Source organism: Carcharodon carcharias, chromosome 25 (assembly GCF_017639515.1).
Source record: "Carcharodon carcharias isolate sCarCar2 chromosome 25, sCarCar2.pri, whole genome shotgun sequence".
NCBI classification, from domain to species: Eukaryota; Metazoa; Chordata; class Chondrichthyes; order Lamniformes; family Lamnidae; genus Carcharodon; species Carcharodon carcharias.
This window is the reverse complement of record NC_054491.1, coordinates 17105435-17131581: the sequence shown is the minus strand read 5'-3', so window position 1 is coordinate 17131581 and position 26147 is coordinate 17105435. Positions and strand designations below refer to the sequence as shown.

Sequence of the window (26147 nt, the reverse complement as noted above, 5' to 3'; positions counted from 1 at the left end):
TGACCTGTCAACATGTGTTGAGGCTGTTTAAAAAGTAATTGAGATACTTGATGGACCCGCCCACACAACCTTAAGGTTGGCGGACTGGCTGGGAGCCTTGGCGGGCTTCAGAAAAAGCATGAAACCTCATCCGTGGGCAGGACGAGGTTTCATGAGGGTTTTTAAAATTTTAATAAATGTATGCTCTAAAGTGATGGATACATCCCAACTCATTTGACAGTGTCACATGGGGGGACATGGCAGGGAAGTTTTATTTTTGCTCCTTCACCATTTTTAAATTTGGCACTGGGCTCCCTGAGGCAGCCCTTAGCTTCAGGGAGATGAATGCGTGCTCCCGCATGCATGCACGAAATAGCGAACTCTCAGCTGAGGAAATCTCCCCCCACCCGCACAGGGAGCCCTTGGAGCTTCCTGGTGGGTGTACGTTGGGCAGGCCTTATTTGACCCGCCCACGTAAAATGGCAGCGTGCCCCCAATCGGAGGCGTGCCTGCTTGTGCCCGCTCCTGCACTTCACCCTCCCCCCCTCCAAACGGGGGGAAAAATTCTTCCCCACGTAATGAAAGGGACAGTAGCAACATGGATACAAAATTGGCTGAGTGACAGGAAACAAAGAGTAGTGGTGAATGGTTGTTTTTCGGACTGGAGGAACGTTTATGGTGAGTTCGCCAAGGATCAGTGTTAGGACTCCTGTTATCCGTGATTTTTATTACTGACCTAGATCTTGGTGTGCTGGGCACAATTTCAAAATGTGCAGATGGTACGAAGTTCGGAAGTATTGTGAACCATGAGGAGGATAGTGTAGAACTTCAAAAGGACACAGACTGGTAGAATGGGCGGAAAGTGACAGGTGTAACTTAATGCAGAGAAATGTGAAGTGACACATTTTGGTGGGAAGAATGGAAAGAGACAATATAAAATAAAAGGTACAATTTTAAAAGGGATGCAGGAGAAGAAGGACCTGGGTGTGTATATGCATAAATCATTGAAGGTGAAAGGACAGGTTGAGAGTGCAGTTAATAAAGCACACGGCATCCTGGGCTTTATCAATATGGGCATAGAGTACAAAAGCAAGAAAGCTATGTTAAACCTGTATAAAACATTGGTTTGGCCTGAACTGGAGTGTTGTATCCAGAGGATGTGAAGGCAATTAGTGAGAGTGCAGAAAAGATTCACGAGAATGGTTCCAGTGATGAAGAACTTCAATTACATAGAAAGATTGGAGAAGTTGGGACTGTTCTCTTTGGACAGGAGAAGGCTGAGAGGAGTTTCAAAAGAGGTATTCAAAATCATGAAGGGTCTGGACAGAGTAGATAGGGAGAAACTGTTCCCATTGGTGGAAGGACCGAGAACCGGAGGGCACAGATTTAAAGTAACTGGCAAAAGAAGCAACAGCGACATAAGGAGAAACTTTTTCACACAGCGAGCGGTTAAGACCTGGAATGCACTGCATGGCAGTGTGGTAGAGGCAGAAGAAATAAATGTCAACATTGCATTTGCCTTCCTAACTACCGAATCAACGTTAAGGGAATCCTGGACTAGGACTCCCAAGTCCCTTTGCACTCCAGATTTCTGAGTTCTCTCCCCATTTAGAAAATAGTCTATGCCTCTATTGTTCCTACCAAAGTGCATGACCTCACACTTTCCCACGTTATATTCCATCTGCCACTTCTCCTAACCTGTCCAAATCCTTCTGCAGCCTCCCCACCTCCTCAATACTACCTGTCCTTCCACTTATCTCTGTATCATCTGCAAAATTAGCCAGGATGCCCTCAGTTCCTTCACCTAGATCATTAATGTATAAAGTGAAAAGTTGTGGTCCCAGCACTGACCCCTGCAGAACTCCACCAGCTGCCATCCTGAGAAGGACCCCATTATCCCCACTCTCTGCCTCCTGCCAGACAGCCAATCTTCTATCCATGCTAGCACCTTGCCTCTAACACCATGGGCTCTTATCCAGGGGAATGGCACTAGGCAAATTATTTCTTTGGAGGGCCAGCACAGACATGATAGACTGAATGGCCTCCTCTGTGCTGCTACTATCCTATGATTCTATGAAACCTGGAAAATTCCTCTCCAACCCCCTGTTTGTTCTAGATATCACTTCATGTCTCTAGTCACAAACCTTTAGAGATCCTGGCAATAGATTTAGATCTCTTCCTTTTTCCACTAGCTATAATTACTCTATCCCAAAATGTATATGGACAATCAGCATTCACCCCTGTCCACATGCATAACATTTCCAAAGGGCAGACCTATATTGGCCATAAAGGCAGGAACCCTATGAAATGGAGCCCAGCCCCATCTCACCTTATGACCATTAAACACATCACATGACTAGCCTTGGAAAGCTGAGCAGCTTCACTGTGGTATCTCTGGAAAAAACAGTGCCAATGGCAACAAAGATCAGGGACCTTTGTTGGCATGGAAACCCCAACCGTTTAAGAAGACTTTGCTGGCTTTCCATGAAAGAACCTTTAACAGGTTATCTTGCTAATAGCAGTGAGTTTCTAGTTATTATTTAAAGGGGCCCCATGATCATAAAAGGTGATTGGCACCCCTTTCATTTGTTGGAAAGACATAACCTGATGACATGAATTGCATCATTCAGCTTATTGAAAGCTTATTGATAATGATGGTGCTCCTCCTTGAGCAAATGAAAAGTCACATGACCCAACTGCTCATTTGTGAAGATAGTGGCCTTTTATAAATCCCAGCCAAGTCATACTGGTTTAGTTATTATGGGACTTTCATTTTTGTAAAGCAAACCCAACAAGACATTAATACTGAGGGAATGCTTTCCTGGCCAGCTTCCCACTTTGCACCCTTCGTAAACTTAAGGTCATTCAAAATTCTGTTGCCCATGTCCTAATTCACAAAAAGTACTTTTCACCCATCACCCCTGTACTCAAAGATCTACATTGGCTCCCAGTCTGGCAACGCCTCGATTTTAAACTTATCCTTGTGTTCAAATCGCTCCATGGCCTCACACGTCTCTATCCCTGTAACTTCCTTCAGCCCTACAACCCTCCAAGGTCTCTGTGCTCCTCCTCTTGTGCATTCCAAATTTCCATCACTCCTTTGGTGGCCATTCCTTCAGTTGCCAAGAGGAATCCTCTTCCTAAACCTTTCTGTCTCTCTACCTATCCCCTGTCCTTTAAGAATTTCATAAAACCAAGCTGAAGCTTTTGGTCACTTGTCTTAATATGATTGATAATGCTGCTGTGAGGCAATTGGGGTGATTTACTACATTAAGATGTTATATAAATGCAAGTTGGAGTTAGCAAAGGCAAGGCACCCCACTGCTGTCTTTATATTCAGAAAACCACCCCAAATACAGCTGGCAGATTTATAAAGAGGACTCGGTCTGTAACTTCTGAATACTTGAAAAGCCACCGTGAGTGCCCAGTTAGTTTTTTGTGGGAGCTCTTGGCCTGCAAGTTAGACGTGCAAATCTTTGTGTGAATTCCTCTCGAGAGCATTGGCCTCTCTGTATTTCACTGCCGTCAGGTGCACCCAGTGCTGTTGCTTCACACTGACCAGATTGTTTCTCCCTCACAGGCTCCCAGTGAATACGAGGCTTCCCCAGAGACCATGTACTACCAAATCCCGAACCTGAACCGCAGGCAACAGTACCTGCTGTGGGTAGCGGCAGTCACGTCAGCTGGCCGAGGAAATGTTAGCAATAAAGTCACCGGCGAGCCAGCAGCAAAGGGTATGTCAACATTCATCAGATGTCTTGTTAATATTGTATTTACTCTCCTTTTGTTTTTGTTTCCTGCATTTTTAGGACACCTATATCTGACATTTTGAGAATCAGTATAAGAATAAATTCAGACATGGTCAAGTGTGATGTGGCTTGGGAAGAACTGGTAACTTCAGATCTAAAGTTCCCAAAGGTCTCCACCACTGGGATTGTCTGTTTCTGTTGTAGACTCATTGATAGAGAATGATCGCTGTGATTAAATCAACAGCCCCATTATCGTTTTATCACCATCCAGGACAAAGCAACCTGTGTGATTGGCTCCCTATGCACCACCTTAAACATTCACTCCCTCCACCACTGGCTACAATGTGCACTGCAGCAACTTGTCAAGACTCCATCAACAGCACTTTCCAAACCCGCAAACTCTACCACCTCAAAGGACAAGGGCAGCAGACAAATGGGAACACCACCACGCAAGCTACCCTCCAAACCTCACTGACTTGGAAATATATCGCCGTTCCTTCATTGTTCCTGTGTCAAAATCCTGGAACTCCCTCCCTAACTGCACTGTGAGTGTACCTACACCACATGGACTTCAGCGGTTCAAAAAAGTGGCTCCCCACCACCTTTTAAAAGGCCTTATCTCTTACACCCTAAGAACAAATATATAAAATAAATCATTTGACTACCAGGATGGTAGAAGGTCAACTAGGTGGAAGTGGGTCTTTTCTGGTCCAGTAATGACTACTTTCCTATTGCTGAGCTGGTTATCTCATTCCTGGACACATGAAGGTATGTAAAGACCAAGTTGGGATTTGGAGCAGGGGCGGGAGCGTGGGGGTTATGGGCAGGAGGACGAGGAAATAACACTCGCCAAAAGAAATTGTGAGGTCATGACAACACCACCCCTCACCCCCACTACCGACCTGCAAATGGTTGCACTTATGCATGATGACATCACTCAGATCAGACACTCAACATTTTGCGAATTACAGATGAAAACTTTTGTCCTATCATTCAATGTGTGATGCCTCCATATTCTCATTCACTCAAACATTATAACCCCAGTCATTGTCTAAACTGATCTTTCTGCCATTCTAAGATATACCAATCCTTAAGCAGCTTCTAAATTCCACCCAACTCACCATCCAGCTCTGTCACAGGGAAACAAGAGCTCCTGTCTGGTACAGCCAGGTGAAGTTTCACCCCTGATTATGAGGAGATGCTTCCATCATCTATTGGATGGATTCCATTCTGAGTCCATGACATTCAGCTCTGCTTAGAATAGGAGAAATATTCATAAATTGAGCCATTTCCTACAATTTATTGCCTTACTCCCCGCAAGTGAGCCACATTTCTTGTTAAAGAGGAGGTTAACTAACACAGCCAGGGAGAGAAGTGCCAACCTGACGCTAACTTTGTACTGGGTGGTGATTTAATCCAAAAGGGCTCCCTAGCCACTTGGCCATCTCAAGTGCACCGACAAACATGAAATGCCACCCAAACACATTCAGCTGTGCCAGTGGGTGATATTTCTATAACCCTGGCAGCATCATGTAAACAGTTAACAGCAAGCCAACATAAGTGGTTTTTGTTTTAAACAGAAAAATCTGAAACCACCTTGTCGGAAGGGTCAGCCACACAAATGTTAACTTAACTGTGTTGTCGAGAGTATTTTGCATTATACCACTCTCTGGAGAAAACTATAAGAAGATGAATACCGTAAAAACTGTGTTCCTTTTGCTGGCTGTATCCTCGTCTCTCACTTTAATCTTGTGGTTTTTTTTAAAAATGTAGTTGTCCTTTGTACATTTTTTTCAATATCTCATTTCACATGCAATCAGCAAGTCTTTCAGTCGATCTTATGTAGGAGTGCATTGTCAGTTTGTTCGCTGCACAGGCGTTATTAACCCAGTAGGTCAAGCTCTGCTATCAGGTAAATGATAACACAGTAAGTAATGCCCCTAATTCCCCCCTTCTGCCTCTCGAGCTCAGTGCTTCATTAAGAGGAATTGATGCAGTGGCTTGTTAGTTGGTACCTTGGCCGCAGGAGAGATTTGATTCCCCTTTGAAACCTGCCTGTCCTTGGAAAGTGGGACTGAGTAAAAGATTTTGCTCAACAATAACTATTTGCGAATGAGCTTATCCCATTATCCGATGGTGTGAGTCCCTCACGTCCTTCGCTAGTCACTGAAGGTGCTGTTAATTGGCAAGGCTCCACCATTCATATCGGGGAAGATGATAGAGGACATGTCTGAGAACAATACCATTTAAGGATTAGTCTAGCACACTGGAATTTCCAGTTGCCACACTGGTGACAACCTAGGAGACATAGGCACTGCCCGATGTCATTCTGCACTCTCCTACTAATGAAGCCCAGAAGATCTCATGTTTAATCCCTGGCCTGTCCTGAGTTAGCAGATCTGAGCTAGGGCACTAATTGGGAAACAGAAATTGCGCGGCACACCCCAGGACAAATGAGAGAGCAACCTACCAGGTTTACCAAGGTTGTGGATATTGATTGACAGCAGAATGGGGTCCGACCGGGGGTGAATGAATAATCCCTTGCCACTCATTATCCATATCCCATGCACAGAATCCAAGGTGTTGGAGGGCTCTTGGTGTTTATGGAGCAATGCCCCAATCATTACCTTGGAAGTGGGAATAAACGATTCCACCTGAAAAGTCGAACATTTGCTGCTGCTAACATGGTAACATGCACAAAATCCACTGCTATTTCTTTAAGTTATCCATTGAGGTTAGTTATAGATGAGTGATATTTTCATTTGCTGTGGCTTATATCAGTGCATACATAATGTAGATGGGATTTGGGATTTGTATGTCACGATCATTGTGAACTCCTGGAACATGTTTTAGATAATCAGAGAGAAATTTTCCAGATTGTTTTCCTTGAATTGGCCAGTGTTTTTTTTTGTAAATAAAGAATTACGTACTGTATTATATACTATCCTTGTGTATTGCACACTGGACTCTACACTGTATTGCACTATACATTGTGCATGATATGCTATGAATTATATACACTGTACTTACAATGTACATACAGTACTAGATATAGTACCCAATTGTTAGTTATGTACAGTATGATAATATTACAGTTCATGCTGTAGTGATGAATATCTAAAGAATCCATATTTTGTATTCTAGCCCCAGCAAAGATTATTGCATTTGGAGGAACAGTGACCACTCCCTGGATGAGAGATGTGTTTCTACCTTGTAGAGCCGTGGGTGACCCAGGACCTACCATCAAATGGACAAAAGACAGGTAAACGTATACTCTTTGCATGAAAACAACCTTTTTATCTGTGAATCCTTCTCTTCTGGGTGCCAGGCCCATCCCATCAATCATAACAGTGTACAGGGAGATGGTGGTGCAGTGGCAATGTCACTGGATTAGTAATCCAGAGGCCCAGGCTATGCTCTAGGGACATGGGCTCAAATCCCACCATGGCAGCTGATGGAATTTAAATCCAATTAATAAATGGTGAAAACCCATCTGGTTCACTAATGCCCCTTTCAGGAAGAAAATCTACAGTCCTTACCCAGTCTGGCCTACATGTGACTCCCAGACCCATTGCAATGCAGTTGACTCTTAACTGCCCTCTGTTCAAGGACAATTAGGGATGGGCCACAAATGCTGGCCTTGCCAGTGATGCCCACATCCTAAGAAAAAATAAACAAGAACTGGCAGTTAAAAACATTCGAGTCCTCACTGGGAAACCTGATGTGTGGTATTAGACTGTGTCCCATTGGGAGGGTTTGCAGGATCCTGAGCCACAATGACCACAGGGGGCCCGTACAGTGAGATAGTTCATTTTAGGAATAAGGACAGGCTAACAAGACTCCCTCCGAATTAGACTATCTTATTGACCAGCCATGCAAACAGCATTGGCAGTTGCCATGGAGATGTTTGCTGCTTAGACGTCTAATAATATTCATTGGGAGAACGAGAATGATAACGAGGATTAAGACAGCAACTCAGTCTGGCAAATAATGAACCACCCCAACCAACCAGAATACCACAACCTTGAAATAATTGTGATATTAATCTCTAGATATTTAATGTATGGACCTCAATCTACTATTTGAATAGAGACATTTATTGTAAATGGTGCAACAATAGGGAGTAGGGTGGAGGGAATAGAAATGTTAAAAATATTCAAATACTATTAACTCTGGGCTTTTCTATAAGGCTTCTGATAAAATGGAACTGTTTGAATATGATGTGCAATGCAACACAGCACTAAAGGGCTTGTGGCTGCAATTGCCTTGCATTGTTGAAATCCTGACATCAACCATGTCATTGGGGCAGATGTTGAGTAGTGACCAAAAATGTCCTCCAGGCGGAAGAGTTAGATGGAGAGAGAGAGAGAAAGAGAATCAATTATTCCATGTGGCGTGCTGCCACATACCTCAAAGCACTAGTTTCAGAGTAGCATTTGCAGAATCCCTTACAGAATGTAAGCAGGCTTTGCACCCCAGGCCATACCAGAAAAGCCTAGTCACCTGCCACAAATAAGGTTGCCAAGCCTCTAGTACTGATCTGGAGTCTGCGGGAATTGAAGATTAGTCTTCAGGCCAAGCAGGGAGAAAAATCATCAGGGCATTAAAATTTAAAAAAAAGACCTGATTTTCTGTATTTCTTTTCTTGCAACATCATCACTTTTTCATTTTGAGATTATTGGAGATGAGGGTTAAACGGCTGTTGGACTGAGGCTGGGATTTTCCAGCCCTGTTGTGTTAAGGCCTGCCACAGGAGATTCGGTGGCCCAGCCAAAAGTCCACTGACTTTCGGCGGGACCGGACGATCCTGGCAGCAGGCGGGGCTGAAAATTCCCACCCTGAGACTCAAGAGTCACCCAACTGGGTAACCAGGAGTTTTTTGAATTAACATGGGAAGGTGGGACATCGCAAAGAGGGACAAGTTGAACAACCAATGGCACAAGCTTGAGGTCAGGGTGATTGGAGGCAAGAGGTCATGCAATGAAACCTCCAGGAGTATGGGCAACCAGAGTCGGCAACCCTGGGTCTAAAAGGGGTGAAAAAGTAAAATATTTACACGGTGCACAACAGAACATAATCTGTACTTTAGAAAAGCTGTTAAAGTGATGTTGGAGCAGACAATCAAGAATTGTGGCCTTGTGGTAAGAAACCCTAATTGGAAAGAAGCAAATTAGAATGTTAATGCAACCTTGTGTAGTGATTAACAATAATGTGTTATTTGCAGTGAGGACTCTGCTATCCCAGTGCAAGTTGATGGCCACAGAATGATCTTCAACAATGGGTCGCTGTTTCTTCGTTCAGTTAGAGCGGAGGATTCTGGGTATTATACTTGCACAGCCACAAACACCTGGGGCTTCGATACAATTATAGTCAATCTTCTGGTGCAAGGTAGGAGTGGGTTTGCCTGCGACCTCATGGTTAAGCTGCTCATTTCTCTGACACTGTATTTTTTCCCTGTCATCCCTTTGCCTAACTATTGGTGGCAGAGTCTCCAGGCATGCGAAGCCACACTCCCTGGAAATGCCTCTCTAAACTTCTCCACTTCTTCCTTTCTCTCTTCACCTTTAAAACCTTCTCAAGACTCATCTCTCTTGGCCAAGCTTTTGGTCACCCCTCCGAGCCTCTTCTTTCCCCCTCTTAGCTACTTCTGTTTATTTCTTTCTCCCTCACCTGCAAAGCACCTTGGACATTGTCTACATTAAAGGTGCCATTAAAGGGGTTCATAGCTCATCATCAGAGACTCCATGCTGGACGTTATAACTTGAGGGGCATGGACAGAATAGATAGAGAAGAAACTGTTTCCGTTGACCCAACGTTCAAGAACCAGAGGACTCCGATTTAAGCAGCAAGTGGTTAGGATTTGGATGCGCTGCCTGAGAGTGTGGTGAAGGCGGATTCAATCATGGCTTTCACAAGGGAAATGGATAGTTATCTCAAGGGAAAAAAATTGCAGGGTTATGGGGAAAAGGCTTGGGAGTGTGACTAGCTGTGTAACTCTTACAAAGAGCCAGCACAGGCATGACAGACTGAATGGTCTCCTGTGCTTTAATCATCTTATAATACTACCCATCACACAGGGATTAATAGATAACCAGTTGTGTTGGTTCAAGGTGACAATGCTTCAGGGATCTCCCCATGTAAAGCTCAATTGGTTTACCCATTAATTTGGATCTCAGCATTGTGTGACAGCTTTGATTTAGTAACTTGTACAACTTTTTTCCATTTTAAAATACCTTTCCACAAGCTTTACTCCAAAACCTTCCCCTTGCTGGCTATGGTTCCAAGGGTATTCAGGTTTAATACTTTTGGTAGTCTGCACACGTTGCATGTGCACAGCTCTATAGTGAGAGTTTTTATACTGTGCCATCATGGAAATTGTGGCAGTCAAGCCTGAGTCTGCCTCTACCAGACATCCAAACACTTGAACTTCTCAGGAAGGGTCACCAGACTGTGATCAGGAGCAAGAATATTAGATGATTTTTTTTTCTCCTGCTTGCCCCAGCAGCATTGCTGTTAGACAGTTATGCTGTGTAATTTTAACACAATCAAGGAGTTCAGTTTACAATCTAATCTTTATCTGCCCTAAATTAAGAGTCATAAGTGTGAGATAGTGTAGTAATTATAAGTTTTGAGAAATGTGGGACTGTAGCTTTAAGAATATTCTGGTGTTGTAAGATCACGTGATCTGTGTAAACCAATGAGTTAGCAGCACGGGGAACCTCTGGGGGAGAGTTCTTCTTTAGTTATGGAGTTTGATGCACACATGTAGTTGCTGCTGCTGTCTTGTAAATAAAGTTAAATGTGTCCACCAAGAAAAGTTGCCTGGAAAATCAACTCTATAACAGGTATCAATAATAAATCCATTAAGGAATATAAAAGGAACTTCTTTACCCGGACCATGGTGAGACTGCGGAACTCGGTACCACTTGAAGTATTTGAGGCAGATAACATGGGTGTGTTTAAGAGGAAGCTGGATATGTACATGAGGAATTAAAATAGAAGTTTATGCTGACAGAATTCAATGAAATAGGGTGGGAGATAAATACCAGCACAAACCTGTTGGGCTGAATGGCCTGTGCTTTAAATTCTATGTATTTCTACGTGTGTGAGGAAGAATTGGACAAGTGATGTTTGATCATCATACAAGGTGTAACACATATAAAAGTACAATTGGGCACGTTTGATTTGTTATAAAAGCATCTTCCCTTTAGTCCACAAGGACGAATTCCCATTGAGATATACTTTTGAAGTTTTGTCCGATGATGGAGGATTGACTTAAGTATCAATGTAATTGCAGCATAGATGGAGGCCATTCAGCCCGTTGTACCTGTGCCGACTCTTTAAAAGAGCTATCCAGTGAAAGAGCTATCCAATTAGTCCCACGCCCCTCCCTGTGCCCCATAGTCCTCCAACTATTTCCCCTTCAAGTATTTATCCAATTCCTCTTGAGAGTTACAATTGAATCTGCTTTCCTACCTTTTCAGGCAGTGTGTTCCAGACCATAGCACTTTCATCTATACCTTAAATCTGTGTGCTTGATTGCCAACCCTCCTGCCAGTGGACACCACTGTTCCCTATTTGCTGTATCAAAACCCCCTCATAATTTTGAACGCCTTTAGTAAATCACTGAATCATTTCTGCTCTGAAGAGAACAAACCAGCTTCCCTGGTTTCTCCACATAACCAAAGTCCTTTATCCCTGGTACCAATCCAGCAAATCTCCTCTGCAACCTCTCCATGGCCTCCAAATGTTTTTGCTGAGAATCCAAGACTTCTTGGAACTGCTTAAGCCCATTTCATATAGGATGCTTATGTCCAGGTGACCAACTTCCAACCTGTAAATCTGGTTTGGATGAAAACAAATGATGTATAAATGAAAGGACTGTTAATTAACTCGCTGCGCTACCAGTTAAATTTGCTTTAAATAGTAATTTTGGAGAATGTGATTCTATTATTTCATCGACTATTCATTTGCCCTTTCCTAGTGCCACCTGACCAACCTCGTCTGACAGTGTCTAGAACCTCATCCTCCACCATTACCTTGGCTTGGATTCCTGGTGACAATGGTGGCAGCTCCATCAGAGGTAGGTGGAGCTATTCGTCCCATGCCTTATTACCATTCGCTCCGCAACTGTATTTTGAAACATCGACCCGTTTTTTATATATATATATATATATATATATATATATGATTGGAACTGCACTGGTAGGTTTTGTTCTTCATGAGTGTTAGCTCAGCTTGGTTGAGTGCACTCTCCCTTCTGAATCAAGCCACGATTCTGAAGAAACATTAAACCAAGGGACTGGCTAGTTCAGATGGACATTAAAAGGGGCGTATCAAAAAAACAAGAGCATGGATTCCTCTCAGGGACCTGAGAATCATTCCTACGAGATTACTAGTCTTTCATTTCATTGCTGTTTGTGGGATCATGCTCTGTACAAAATGGTTGCCTCGTTTGCCCATGTGATAGCAGTCACTGAAGTGCCATGCAGCTCCTTGTGTGTGAAGTAGAGACATTTCCAAGAATGGTGTTAAAGACACAGCCTGTCATAGCTTCTTCCATTTAGTATGCACTGAGTAGTTCCAGATAAAGGATGAGGAGCAATGATGAGGTGGTGTAATCTTCCTTTGTAACACTTCATTCTGGTTTTATTTCACTACTTTTCTCTGATTGTTTCTGGAGTTGAGTTCCACAGGTGCGAGCAGCCCAGTAATAAATACTCATGTGTGAGCCCAAACAGTGAGCCTTATTTTCCTCTTATGAGGCCCAATTTCCTGCTGCTCAACACTACCATCCACTAGAAGGTGGCAATAGGACCAGGGTGGTGGTAGTGATAATAGCCCTAATATCTGCATTCGGAGACAGTGAAGGCCTCCTCACCCTCCAGTTCAACACTCCAGAGTCTCCCCTTCTAAAAGCCTTGTTCATGGCCATTCTCCTCTTTAAGGGCTGTTTTGCCCATTTAAAGAACCACCCATCTCTCTGGCGATTGCAGCAGCAGATGCCATCTTGGTGGTGGTAGCCCACCCAAGGTTAAAATGCAAGGTTATAAGTCAATGACCCCTGACCCAGGAAGATGAGAGGGGATATAAAGGAAGTCCTGCCCCACTTCTTACCTTGTCACAAGCCGAAAAATTCAGCCCTTCATATCTTTGACAGGGAATTTCTTTATTCATTGAGTTTTGATTTTAGTTTTGCTAAATACACATTGTTCACAAGAGCTGAGATGGTTAACATTGTGCACATATTTTTTTGCATTTCTTCACATTTTTCACCCTTTGAGAAAGGTGTGGATTGTTGGAAGGATTTAGCAGGATGATTAATGACCTACTCTGAGCCCATGTGACCCCCTCCTTCCGTGGCCAACAAGTCCAACAGTGGGACTTGAGCCTGGGGCTTCCCGGTTTAGAGGCAGGAGTGGGCACTGTATGCAATTACATAACAGCTTTCCTTGTAACCGGATAAATAAGATCATGAAGATTTTTATTCAGTAAAAGGCCATTAGACCCAGCAAGCCTTTTTAATAGATCCACCCCACCTGCCCATTTTCTCACCTTATCCCTCAAATCCTTCTCTCTCCCTAAAACCCCATCCGGTTATCCTTTGAGTTGACTTATACCAGCCGGTGAAAATTCTGCCTGACTTCTTTTCTAACTCGTACGGCCTGCTACTTGAACTCTTTGCCATGGTGAATCCTCTGCGATGCCACTCCCTTTCATAATCTTGAAAATATCAGTAAGTGTTATCACTGCCCTCTGTCTTATCATCTCATTTCCGCACATAAAGCCAGGTTACTGCAAGCCTGCTGTGATTTCTTCTTGGTTGTTACAATTCCGTTTTATTTAGCAATTGTAAGCCCAAATGGAAGAAGAATTATTCTGGAATTACACGTTCTGTGTCGATATAATCTGTAACAAAATGATTTTACTTGCTCTAATCTTGCGTTTGGGAAATCTACAGACCCATTCGCTGGCAAGAATATTGCTCAGAAGGTGATTTACATGTGCAGTGACCTAATCGCGATCTCTGGAAATTTTCAATGCAGCTCTCGTACACTATTCAGGCTTTACTCAGAGGCTGCAGATGGTTGTACATGAGGGTCTTAAAGGAGAAATGCTTTCAAATCCTTTGGACGAGGAAGGAGGAAAAAATGTGGTGGGAGGAGGGGAGTTTTATAAATCTTTTAGCAGGTAGATCACTGGTTCTTTATGTTCTACGTGATAAGGTACCTGTCAAGGATTTCATGTTATTTCTGCCCTTTTTAAGCCTAAATATTTCAGCTATAATACTTCAAGTGAGTTCTGAACTCTTTGTTGGTCCTGACATGTGGACATCATGAACAGAAAACCTTTACTTCGAATTCCGTTTAATGACTGAACCTATCTTGTTTTCCACAGGATCATTCTCATCTCTTAGACAGGTAAAGATTGTGGTAAACAATCACACCACCAGATTTAGTTTCAGACTGATTAAGAAGGAAATTAATTGAACAATTAAATAACTAACAATAAAATGACACATTATATTTCCAGGAGATACTAAAATAAGCTTTGTAGTTCAGATTCTCAATGCTAACTACAATTTTACAAATAGCCTTTATATATAGTTTTCTTTTGTTCTTAGAGTCTTACCAACTACAGCAGCTGAATGCCCTGCTCTATCTCCCTAATAGTTGCAAGTCAACTGGAAGTTTGGGTAGCCCATTCAAATAAAATACTTCCCAACTATTCATGGGGCTCCTTGGAGTTGAGTAAGTGTCAACTAAGTGTAACAGTGGTTGTTGGTCATGTGCACAACTGAGTAAATCACCAAGTATATTTTTGCTTGAATGAAGCCTGGCTCCTCAACTCAAAATGTCTGCTCAGAGACCAAACAGAATAAAATTAGGTGGGGACATGATTCACAATGCAGATTTAAAAAAAACTCCTTTAGCGTTCAACTGACTTAAAGGGATTACTATCGAGCTCAAGCTTGATTGCAGTGTCTTTTCACGTTCCCATTCTCAGTGGGCACACATATGGGAGCAATTTTAACTTAACACACAAAGCTCCAGGTTCAAATCCCACTTCAGGACTTGAGGGCTAACACTCCAGTGCAGTATTGAAGGAGCACTGCATTATCAGAGGTGCGGTCTTTCAAGTGAGACGTTAAACCGAGGCCCCATGTGCCTGCTTGAGTGGATGTAACCAATTCCCTGTCACTATTTGGAAGAAGAGCAGGGGTGTTCTCCCCAGTGTCCCGGCCAATATTTATCCCTCAATCAACATCACTAAAACAGGTTACCTGGTTATTATCACACTGCTGTTTGTGGGCGTTTGCACTGTGCATTTTGGCTGTCATTCTTCCTACATGCAAAAAAGGAACTTCATTGATTGTAAAACACTTGAGATGGTAGGGAAACGCGCTATATAAATGCAAGCTTTTTTTAACCCACTTGACAGGGAACTTGGATGCAGTGTTAGTTTTATACTCTGGGGTGGGGGAGACATTGGCATAGTGGTATTGTCACTGGACCGGTAATCTATGCTAATGCTCTGGGGACATGGGTTCAAACCCCACCAAAGCAGCTGGTGGAATTTAAGTTCAATTAATAAATCTGGAATATAAAGTTAGTCTGTCATGGTGACCATGACAGCTATCATCAATTGTTGTTAAAAACCTACCTGGTTCACTAATATCCTTAAGTGAAGGAAATACTTGCCTGGCCTACATGACCTGAAACTTATGTTGCCCGAGCAAGTGCCTGGCACTCCCAACGTCACATGAAGAGTGATGACATTGGGAGAGGTCCTGACGTCATTGCGATATCACACTGGGCAAACGTGCCCAGATGTTTGTGTCCCGCCCAACATCAGTCCAAGGGCCGATAGAGGTAATTAAAGGGCCAACGCACGGCAATTTTGAGAATTCCTTGCATTTTAACAGTTGGAGGAAAACGGGCAGGCAGAAATCGCACATTTTACACTTTCTACATTCAGGCCGGATATAAGGCTCAGGAGCAATGGAGAAGCAAGGACGTAGGAGCACGAATGTTATTTCTCTGATACAAGTGTAAGTATCCATGAGCATTTAAGATTCAGAGTAGCTGCATTCTGCTGGATTCTGAAATTGGGCAAGGCGAGAACATAAAAGATTAGTGGATGCCATCTGTCAGTCTTTCACCTGATGCCGTCTGTCAGTCTTTCACCCGATGCTCCAACAACTCATCGACACCAACACTCATCTAGGACCCTCCACCCCTGCCTGTCCCTCCGTCCCCACCCCATCGTCCAATCCCAGCCCCGGCCGTGTATTCACTATACCCCCTGACCTTTCCCTCTCCGACGCTGAACATTCAGTGCTCAGCAAAGGACTTAGTTTCATACCCTTACGCCCTCATCTCAATGAATTTCGGGCTCAGCATGATGGTGAACTCTTCTTCCACCGTCTTTGTCTCCGGGCTCACTTTTTTGGGCAGGAGTCCTCTCCCCGTTCAACGGATCCTTTTACCCACCTCCAATATTCTCCCTCCACCTGGACCCCTCCCTCTGGATTCTTGCCTTCTCTTGATCTTTTCATTGAGAACTGTCGGCGCAACATGAGTCGTCTCAATTTCTCTGCTCCTCTCACCCACTCTAACCTCTCTTTTTTTTAACCTTTCTGCATTCCGTTCTCTCAGGTCCAACCCTGACATTGTCATCAAACCCGCTGTCAAGGGTGGTGCTGTTGTCTGGCGCACTGACCTCTACCTCGCGGAAGCTGAGCGTCAACTCTCAGACACTTCCTCCTACCTCTCCCTGGACCATGACCCCACCACTGAACATCAAGCCATTGTTTCCAGGACTGTCACTGACCTCATCTCCTCTGGGGATCTTCCTCCCACAGCTTCCAACCTGATAGACGCCCAATCTCAGATGGCCCGCTTCTACCTCCTACCCAAAATCCACAATCAGAACTGTCCCGGTAGACCGATCGTGTCAGCTTGCTCCTGCCCCACGGAACTCATTTCTCGTTATCTTGACTCCCTTCTCTCTCCCCTTGTCCAGTCCCTTCCCACCTATATCCATGATTCCTCTGATACCTTACGTCACATCAACAATTTCCAGTTCCCTGGCCCCAACCGCTTCCTCTTCACCATGGACGTCCAATCCCTCTACACCTCCGTCCCCCACCAGGATGGTCTGAGGGCCCTGAGCTTCTTCCTTGAACAGAGGCCCGAACAATCCCCATCCACCACTACTCTCCTCCGTCTGGCTGAACTTGTTCTCACACTGAACAATTTCTCCTTCAACTCCTCTCACTTCCTTCAAATAAAAGGTCTGTCTATGGGTACCCGCATGGGCCCCAGCTATGCCTGTCTCTTTATGGGGTATGTGGAACATTCCTTGTTCCAGTCCTACTCCGGCCCCCTTCCACAACTCTTTCTCCGGTACATCGATGATTACTTCGGTGCTGCTTCATGCTCTCGTCGGGACTTGGAAAAATTTATTAATTTTGCTTCCAATCTCCACCCCTCCATCATTTTCACATGGTCCATCTCTGACACTTCCCTTCCCTTCCTTGACCTCTCTATCTCAATTTCTGGTGATAGACTGTCCATCAATATCCATTACAAGCCTACCAACTCCCACAGCTACCTCGACTACAGCTCCTCACACCCCGCTTCCTGTAAGGACTCCAACCCATTCTCTCAGTTCCTTTGCCTCTGTCGCATCTATTCTGATGATGCTACCTTCAAAAACAGTTCCTCTGACATGTCCTCCTTCTTCCTTAACCGAGGTTTTCCACCCACGCTCGTTGACAGGGCCCTCAACCGTGTCCGGCCCATCTTCCGCGCATCCGCCCTCACGCCTTCTCCTCCCTCCCAGAAACATGATAGGGTCCCCTTTGTCCACACTTATCACCCCACCAGCCTCCGCATTCAAAGGATCATCCTCTGCCAATTCCGCCAACTCCAGCATGATGCCACCACCAAACACATCTTCCCTTCACCCCCCCTGGCGGCATTCCGTAGGGATCGTTCCCTCTGGGACACCCTGGTCCACTCCTCCATCACTCCCTACTCCTCAACCCACAATTATGGCATCTCCCCTTCCCACGCAAAAGATGCAACAACTGCCCCTTCACTTCCTCTCTCCTCACTGTCTAAGGGCCCAAACACTCCTTTCAAGTGAAGCAGCATTTCACTTGCATTTTCCCCAACTTAGTCTACTGCATTCGTTGCTCCCAATGTGGTCTCCTCTACATTGGAGAGACCAAACGTAAACTGGGCGATCGCTTTGCAGAACACCTGCGGTCTGTTCGCAAGAATGACCCAAACCTCCCTGTCGCTTGCTATTTTAACACCCCACCCTGCTCTCTTGCCCACATGTCTGTCCTTGGCTTGCTGCATTGTTCCAGTGAAGCCCAATGCAAACTGGAGGAACAGCATCTCATCTTCTGACTAGGCACTTTACAGCCTTCCGGACTGAATATTGAATTCAACAATTTTAGATCTTGAACTCCCTCCTCCATCCCCACCCCCTTTCTGTTTCTTCCCCCTTCCTTTTGTTTTTCCAATAATTTATATAGATTTTTCTTTTCCCACCTATTTCCATTATTTTTAAATCTTTTATGCCCCCTCACCCCCACTAGGGCTGTACCTTGAGTACCCTACCATCCATTCTTAATTAGCACATTCGTTTAGATAATATCACCAACTTCAACACCTCTGTGTTCTTTTTGTCTGTGACATCTTTTGATTATCTGCTCCTATCACTGCTTGCTTGTCCCTACAACCACACCACCCCCCTTCACTTCTCCCCACCCTCCCCCCACCTTAAACCAGCTTATATTTCACCCCTCTCCTTGGATTCACCCAGTTCTGTTGAAGGGTCATGAGGACTCGAAAGGTCAACTCTTTTCTTCTCCATTGATGCTGCAAGACCTGCTGAGTTTTTCCAGGTAATTCTGTTTTTGTTTCACCCGATGCCGTCTGTCAGTCTTTCACCCGTTGTCCTCCATTCCTAAGACCGTCCCCCAATCTCACCTGTGTCCACTTCACTCTTGCCCTCTTACCAAACCCCAGCCTCTCCTCGACCAATGGGTATCACTCTACGCTCACACGAAAGCTTCAAAACCTGCTCCTCTATCAGAGTCAATAAGGCAAGATTTGGCAGTTCCCAACCGGTACCACATCGCTCCAGGGCATTGTGATTCCTCTCCTCCTGCGAGGGCAAGGGTGCATTCATGAGCTCTCCCCCTCTATAGGCCAATAGTTTGCATCCCCCTCCCCGGTATTGCTGATTTAAGTGCTTAGCACATTGTAGAACTTTCCCCTCCCAGACATGACTGTCATGTCCAGTCCAGCCCCAGGTGGTCTCCTAGGGCACCGGAAGATGTGCTGACATGAGCCCAAGCCCCACCTAGTGCAAGCCCACACATAAACATTCATTCAAGGTGAAAAGGGGCTTCATTACTCACCCTCGGAGAAGATCATTCACCCTCTGCTGCTACCGCATCCAGGTCCTTCGTACGACTCCCCCCACCGAGCCCCCTCCCCGGCCCCCGGCTGCCATCTCAATCCAAGCCGCCTTGGTCAGATGGGGCAGGCAGTCAGGTGGCAGCAGTATTTTCCAGCATGTCCAGGGGGCATTCATCAGAGAAACGAGGGGTTGCTCGGCTGCGGGCATTTCCAAGCCACCTTCCATGGCTTGCAGCTCCGGGTGACATGGCCCTATTCCTTGGCCTCGTTCCTCCTGTCTTTCACTTTTGAGTGACAAATTGAAAATCCATGGTCCGCCGCAATCTCTCCCAGAATTTCACATCACTAACTTCGCTTCTTTCTTGTGCTTTTAAACCACCCTCCCCACCGCCCCCCCCCCCATCCCCGCTGATTCCATCAAGGTGCCTACCCTGTTCCCCCTACCCGCAATGGCAGCGCTGACTCTGTAAGAGAGTTTTGCGCTAGGGGAGCTGTTAATTGGCCAGTGCATGGTTGCCAGTCTCGGGCAGGAGTGGAGTTTCCATCTGCTTCCAGGCCTGCCAATCGCATTCGGGTGCTGAGGGAAAGATTCAGCCCCATGCATCACAGCTGCCAGTCTTCAGCCAATTCGATTCACTCCAAGTGATATCAAGAAATGGCTGAAGGCACTGGATACTGCAAAAGCTATGGGCCCTGACAATATTCTGGCAATAGTACTGAAGACTTGTGCTCCAGAACTTGCTGCACCCCTAGTCAAATTGTTCCAGTACAGCTACAATGCTGGCATCTACCCGGCTATGTGGAAAATTGCCCAGGTATGTCCTGTACACAAAAAAAAAGGACAAATCTAATCTGGCCAATTACTGCCACATCAGTCTACTCTTGATCATCAGTAAAGTGATGAAAGGGGTCATCAAAAGTGTTATCAAGCTGCACTTGCTTAGCAATAACCTGCTCACCGACAGCTAGTTTGGGTTCCGCAAGGGCCACTCAGCTTCTGACCTCATTACATCCTTGGTTCAAACATGGACAAAAGAACTGAACTCCCAAGTTGAGGTGAAAGTGACTGCCCTTGACATCAAGGCAGCATTTGACCGAGTGTGGCATCAAGGATCCCTCGCAAAACTGGAGTCAATGGGAATCGGGGAAAAACACTCTGCTGATTGGAGTCATACCTAGCACAAAGGAAGATGGTTGTGTTGTTGGAGGTCAGTCATCTCAGTTCCAGCACATCACTGCAGGAGTTCCTCAGGGTAGTGTCCTTGGCCCAACCATCTTCAGCTGCTTCATCAATAACCTTCCTTCCATCTTTAGGTCAGAAGTGGGGATGTTCGCTGATGATTGTACAATGGCAAGCACCATTCATGACTCCTAAGATACTGAAGCTGTCCATGTCCAAATGCTGCAAGACCTGGGCAATATCCAGAATTGGGCTGACACGTGGCAAGTAACATTCATGCCACACAAGTGCCAGACAATGACCATCTCCAACAAGAGAGAATCTAACCATCACCCCTTGATGTTCAATGGCATTACCACCACTGAATCCTCCACTATCAACACCCTAAGGGTTACCATTGACCAGGCACTGAACTGGACTAGCCATATAAATACTGTGGCTACAGGAGCAGGTCAGAGGCCAGGAATTGTGCGATGAGTAACTCACCTCCTGACTCTCCAAAGCCTGTCCACCATCTACAAGGCACAAGTCAGGAGTGTGATGGAATACTCCCCACTTGCCTGGATGAGTGCAGCTCCCACAACATTCAAGAAGCTTGACACCATCCAGGACAAAGCAGCCGCTTGATTGGCACCCCATCCACAAACATTCACTTCCTCCACCACTGATGAACAGTAGCAACAGTGTGTACCATCTACAAGATGCACCGCAGAATCTCAAGGCTGCTTAGACAGCACCTTCCAAACCAAAGACTGCTACCATCTCGACGGACAAGGGAGGCAGATATAAGGGAACATCACCGCCTGGAAGTTCCCCTCCAAGCCACTCACCATCCTGACTTGGAAATATATCACTGACCCTTCACTGTCGCTGGGTCAAAATTCTGGAACTCCCTCCCTAACCACAATGTGGGTGTACCTACACCACATGGACTGCGAGAAGGCAGCTCACCACCACCTTCCCAAGGGCAACTAGGGATGGGCAATAAATGCTGGCCTAGCCAGCAATTCTCACACCCCTTAAATGAATATTTTTTAAAAAGTGACCAAAGACCGACAGCAATGTAGTTGACTCTTAACTGCCCTTCTTGAAATGGCCTAGCAAACCACTTAGTTCAAGGGCAGTTGGGGACAGGTAACAAATGCTGGCCTAGCCAGCAACATCCACATCCCATCAAAGAATAGATAAACTCTGTCTGATTTTATTCTCTTAAAGGCAATGGATGGGATTATCAGGGAGACTGCAAAACTGGTTTCCACTGTATCCTGCCTGCCTGCTAGGTTAAAATTATGAAGCCAAATAAAACAGAATTCCATTTTTCCACTTGCTTCTGTGTTTCCCGTGGCTTTATGGACACCAGCTGTTTGGGTTTCCAATTCATTTCTCAGCTTCAGTAAACACAAGCTTCCCACTGAAGTCATGATCCACTCCCCACCTGCCATCACCAATCCATTTCTTGACCCTCAGGCAGGAAGAGCAGGTGTGCTCAAACCGGCTTTACTACTACTCAACTTGGAAGGTGGCTTGTAAAGCGCAAGCCTTTCTTTATTAATCCTCTGGTGGTGAATGAGAAGAAAGCCCATTCAGCAGTCATTTCCTGTGTGGTAATAACATTACTGCCTTTTTAATACACTGGCCAACAAACTGCTGCAGAGACACAGCAGAAAGGACAGAGAAGCAGTGATACCATCCCAGCAATTAATTACGAGCACACAATTAATTACCTACACCCATCACTCAAATCCCTTCTCTTTCAAATTTGCCTTGTTGATAAACTTTTCCCTTAATTGGATTACTGATATTAAAAACTGCACATGAGAAAAATGCAGCAATTGTCTTCATCTCTATTCAGGCTATGGTATGGTATGTTTGATTGCAGTGAAGAAATTGCCACATGATTATCCTTTCGGAAGAAAGAAACTGTGCAAAGGTTTGAATAAGATGCCTCTAGTGAGGTCTTAACCTTTGTTTACATTAGCCTTGTAATATTCATGTCTGTGAAGTCAATTAAATTGTGTTACATCCTGTAAATGAAGTGCAGAGTCCTGTTAATTGTTTTGGAAATTATGTTCACCAATTAGACCAAGAAGATGGGAGTGAGGAGTTGGTGGAAAGGCCCATTGATTATTGAGCCTCAATTTTAGTCCCCTGTGCCTGATAAAAAATGGGACAAATTCTGGCAGTGTGGTACTCACCCAATCCTTGCTGGACATGTACTGCTCAGCATATTAACATGCGTTTTTTAGCCGGTCAGAAATATCCTTGTACCAGGTAGGTAATGACCTGGTCAAAATTCAAAAGGCAGCACTTGTTGAAGTCATTTGCCCCTGGCTATTTTTTTAACTCTGGGCTCCCGTGATTAGCACTCGGTACCAAATGCGTCAGGAGCGCCAAGGCAAAGGAGCTCAGGCCCTGATGAGGACTGAAAAGGCAAGTGGAGCTTCTTTCTTCAACATTCCTCTCAGCAAGAAAACATAGGCCTGCGTTTCTCTCCCTTGACTGCAGTCACCATACCAACCCCACCCCCCACCCCCCACCAAATGCCAACTCCTCCTTCTTGGCAATAGCCATTGCTCCAGATCCCTGTCTGCAGCCTACTGCCATGCTCTCCGTATTCCCACCCACCAACTTAATATTATTGTCACGGGGTGAGGGGCAGAATTCGGGTCTGCTCCATGCACACATGGCCTGGGAGTTAAAAGGAACCGGGCCTCGGGCTGTGAGCTGAGTAAGCTTCGTTCTCTCCACAACCAGTCCCACGTTCATCTTGGCCTGTGTTAAAATCAGGTTTCTGGTCTTTTAGCATAGCTCAGAATACTCCAACCCCTCCAGAAATGGATTAATGAACATCAGCAAAACATTTTGCAAAATGTCAACTTGCACATATTAAGGCCACTCGTTTGGAAATTAGCGCAGAAAAGCCAAGCGGGCCATCTTAAAGCTAAGTGTCTAGTTCCATTTCAGAGCAGTGTTTAGTGCTTCAGACATTCCTGCACTTGGGGCTATTGGCCCTCCTGGATGGAATGAATACAGGAAAATTGGGTGGGGAGAAGGACGTGCCCATAAAAGGAAATACGTGCATTTATATAGCACCGTTCACAACATTCAGTCCTGGATTCCGCTTCCCTAGAATAGTTTTGATTTGTATTTTCTACAGTGTGCCCTGGGTTTTGTTTAGGGACATGAGTACCCTTTCTGACGCCATTCAGTGCATCTTTCTGAACCAAGTATGCTCATAAGTTTTGTTATGAGAATCCAGAGGATTGTCTGGAAGTTTTGCTACAGGGTTGCCCACAGGCAGCAAAGAAAATGACTAAACAGGAAAACAACTGTGTACCATTTACAAGATGCACTGCAGGAATTCACCAAGGCTCCTTAGGCAGCACCTTCCAAAACCACGACCACTACTATCTAGAAGGACAAGGGCAGCAGGCACATGGGAACATCACCACCTGGAAGTTCCCCTCCAAGTCACTCACCATCCTGACTTGGAAATATGTCACCGTTCCTTCACTGTCGCTGGGTCAAAATCCTGGAACACCCTCCCTAACAGCACTGTGGATGTACCTACTCCATATGGACTGCAACAGTTCAAGAAGGCCACTCACCACCACCTGCTCAAGGGCATCTAGGATTGGGCAATAAATGCTGGCCTAGCAAGTGACGCCCACATCCCGTGAATGAATTTAAAAAATTAAAAACTGGCACGGTTGCTTGTCTAACATGGGCCTATGGCGTTAACTGACTTTGTGCCAAGAGGATTTTTTTTCTCAGTTTGTTATGATTTATGGTTTTGCTTTAATGTGAATTCACTAAACACTTTCTATTATTCATGGGGATAAGCAAAGAACTGTCCCATTTACTTACTCACCTCAGGCACCAGCTATTAGTGAGGTGGACTTGGCAAGACTTACCACTGCTTTCTCAGAGCAACTAGAACTGGGTCATAAATGGCAGCCCTGGCAATGATGCCCACTTCTCTCAAACCAACACAATGAAAGGTTGATGGGACTGCGCTTGTCACTGTCATCCTGATGTGATATTCTTGTTGTACGTTGTAGCTATTGATTACAACAGACTGACTTTACACACTGTACTTGGGAGTCGTCCATATTGTGCAAGTGTAGAGTCATGTGTAATCCAGACTGGAAGCAAACAATGGACTTCCTTCCCTGAAGAGCATTAGTGAGTGAGGGGTTTTTCTGATGACCTGGAGGCTTTCATTCTCATTTCTCAGCTGCGAGCCCCGAAGACTAGAACATTTATAAAATTTGTTTTCGCAGCTTGCCCTAGTGGGATATCCACTGACTGGGCAGAATTCAATCCAGTCCACAGGAGCAGGATGGTGGGCGGGAGTGGGGTGTGGGAGTGGGGGGATAGCAATTTGGTGGGGCGCCTGTCGCTTTCCTGGTTCCATGTAATTCTCTCAATGGCTAGGAAGCTCAAGTGCCCAGAGGCCAATTGAGGCTTTTAAGTGACCAATTAGGCGCCATTTAAGGCCTTCACCCCACTGCCCCTGGCACTCTGCAAATGGCAGGGGTGGGGGTGCCTTTGGCATGTGGGGAGGTTGCTCAGTAAAATTTCACAGGCCCCAGAGGAGGTGAGATGGGGGAAGGAGTGCCCCTTGTGGCCAGCAGAAGCCCCCCCCCCCCCCCCCCCCCCCCAACCGCCAATCCCTCCAACCCTACCCTGATGGCATTGATGGGACTGCCAGCTCTCTGATTGGACAGCAGCCCTTGGAGGCTGGATCTCCACCTTGAAGGGACGGAGGGCCTGGGCAAATCCCCTGATGGGCACAGAATCGGGTTGGGTCTCCCTGAAACAGCAGAAGTGGTGTTGCCACCTTAAGAGCCACTGCCACAGCCATTATTTCAGCCGACTGCTTCTGCATATTAACTAGTACCGTAACCATTAGGGTACCAAAAGGTTTTGAGCTAAAATCATTGTGACTGAAACAGATGCTACCAGTTGGAAGTGTATGGGGTAGAAATTTTGCTTCCTTGCTCGCCACCTGTTGAATTGATTGGGCAGTAAAATTGCAGGATAATAAAGTGTAACTTCTACATTAATCTGTAACATGCCAGCAGATTTGAACTGGAAATGGATAAACGGGACAGAAATTCAAGGCATGGATATCCCTGGCATAAGTGCAGAGAGATGCGCCCACTAAAGTCAACTACCCCTTACCCCTATCAGGGTCTCCAAGGTAGGGACAGGTGACCTGGTTTAATTTAAAATGGTGGTACTGATGCTACTATATGTGTATCATTGAATGGCATATCATAGAAGGAGGCAATTTGGCCCTTTGTGTGTCTGTATCGCAGTGACCCACCAGGAGGAGGGGCAGGGAAAGCAGCACTGAAATGATAATAAATTCCTCTGAAGCCTGCAGTTGGTGGATGCAGGTAGCCTGGTGAACATCATATGTTTAGATTTTCAAAAAGCTATTTGGCAAGGTGCCACACAACAGGCAAAATGATAAGGATGGTTCTATAGTAATTTCCTTTACTGAAGGAGTTTATGACCTTGCTCTAAGTGTGCTTGTTTACTCTTTGATGAATATCCTGTAAAATGTGAGACACATTTCTTTTCCTAGCACTCTGGTAATCCAGTATAAAGCTGAACATTTCAGAGAGCTCCCATAGGAGTTAGTTAAATAAGGATCTCTTTTCATAAACTTAAGCCAATCAATGAGTAACTACAACCAGTGCTTTGTATTAAAGTAAGGGAACTGCCCAGAGGACTAATGATGGAAGCTTGAATCAATTTGGCAGCACGCGACATGAACGTCAGAGA

General features: G+C 45.2%; 1 protein-coding gene across 3 annotated transcripts in view; it reads left to right on the top strand.

Annotated features, from left to right (window-relative positions):
* LOC121269638 (Down syndrome cell adhesion molecule-like protein 1 homolog) overlaps window positions 1-26147 on the top strand; it is a 474540-nt gene that overhangs the window by 405176 nt on the left and 43217 nt on the right. For all 3 annotated transcript variants that reach the window (XM_041174392.1, XM_041174393.1, XM_041174394.1), the window contains 4 exons: window positions 3560-3713; window positions 6873-6990; window positions 8953-9116; window positions 11713-11811. In XM_041174392.1, coding sequence (XP_041030326.1) covers window positions 3560-3713; window positions 6873-6990; window positions 8953-9116; window positions 11713-11811 — 535 coding nt within the window. The remainder of the gene's footprint in view (window positions 1-3559; window positions 3714-6872; window positions 6991-8952; window positions 9117-11712; window positions 11812-26147) is intronic.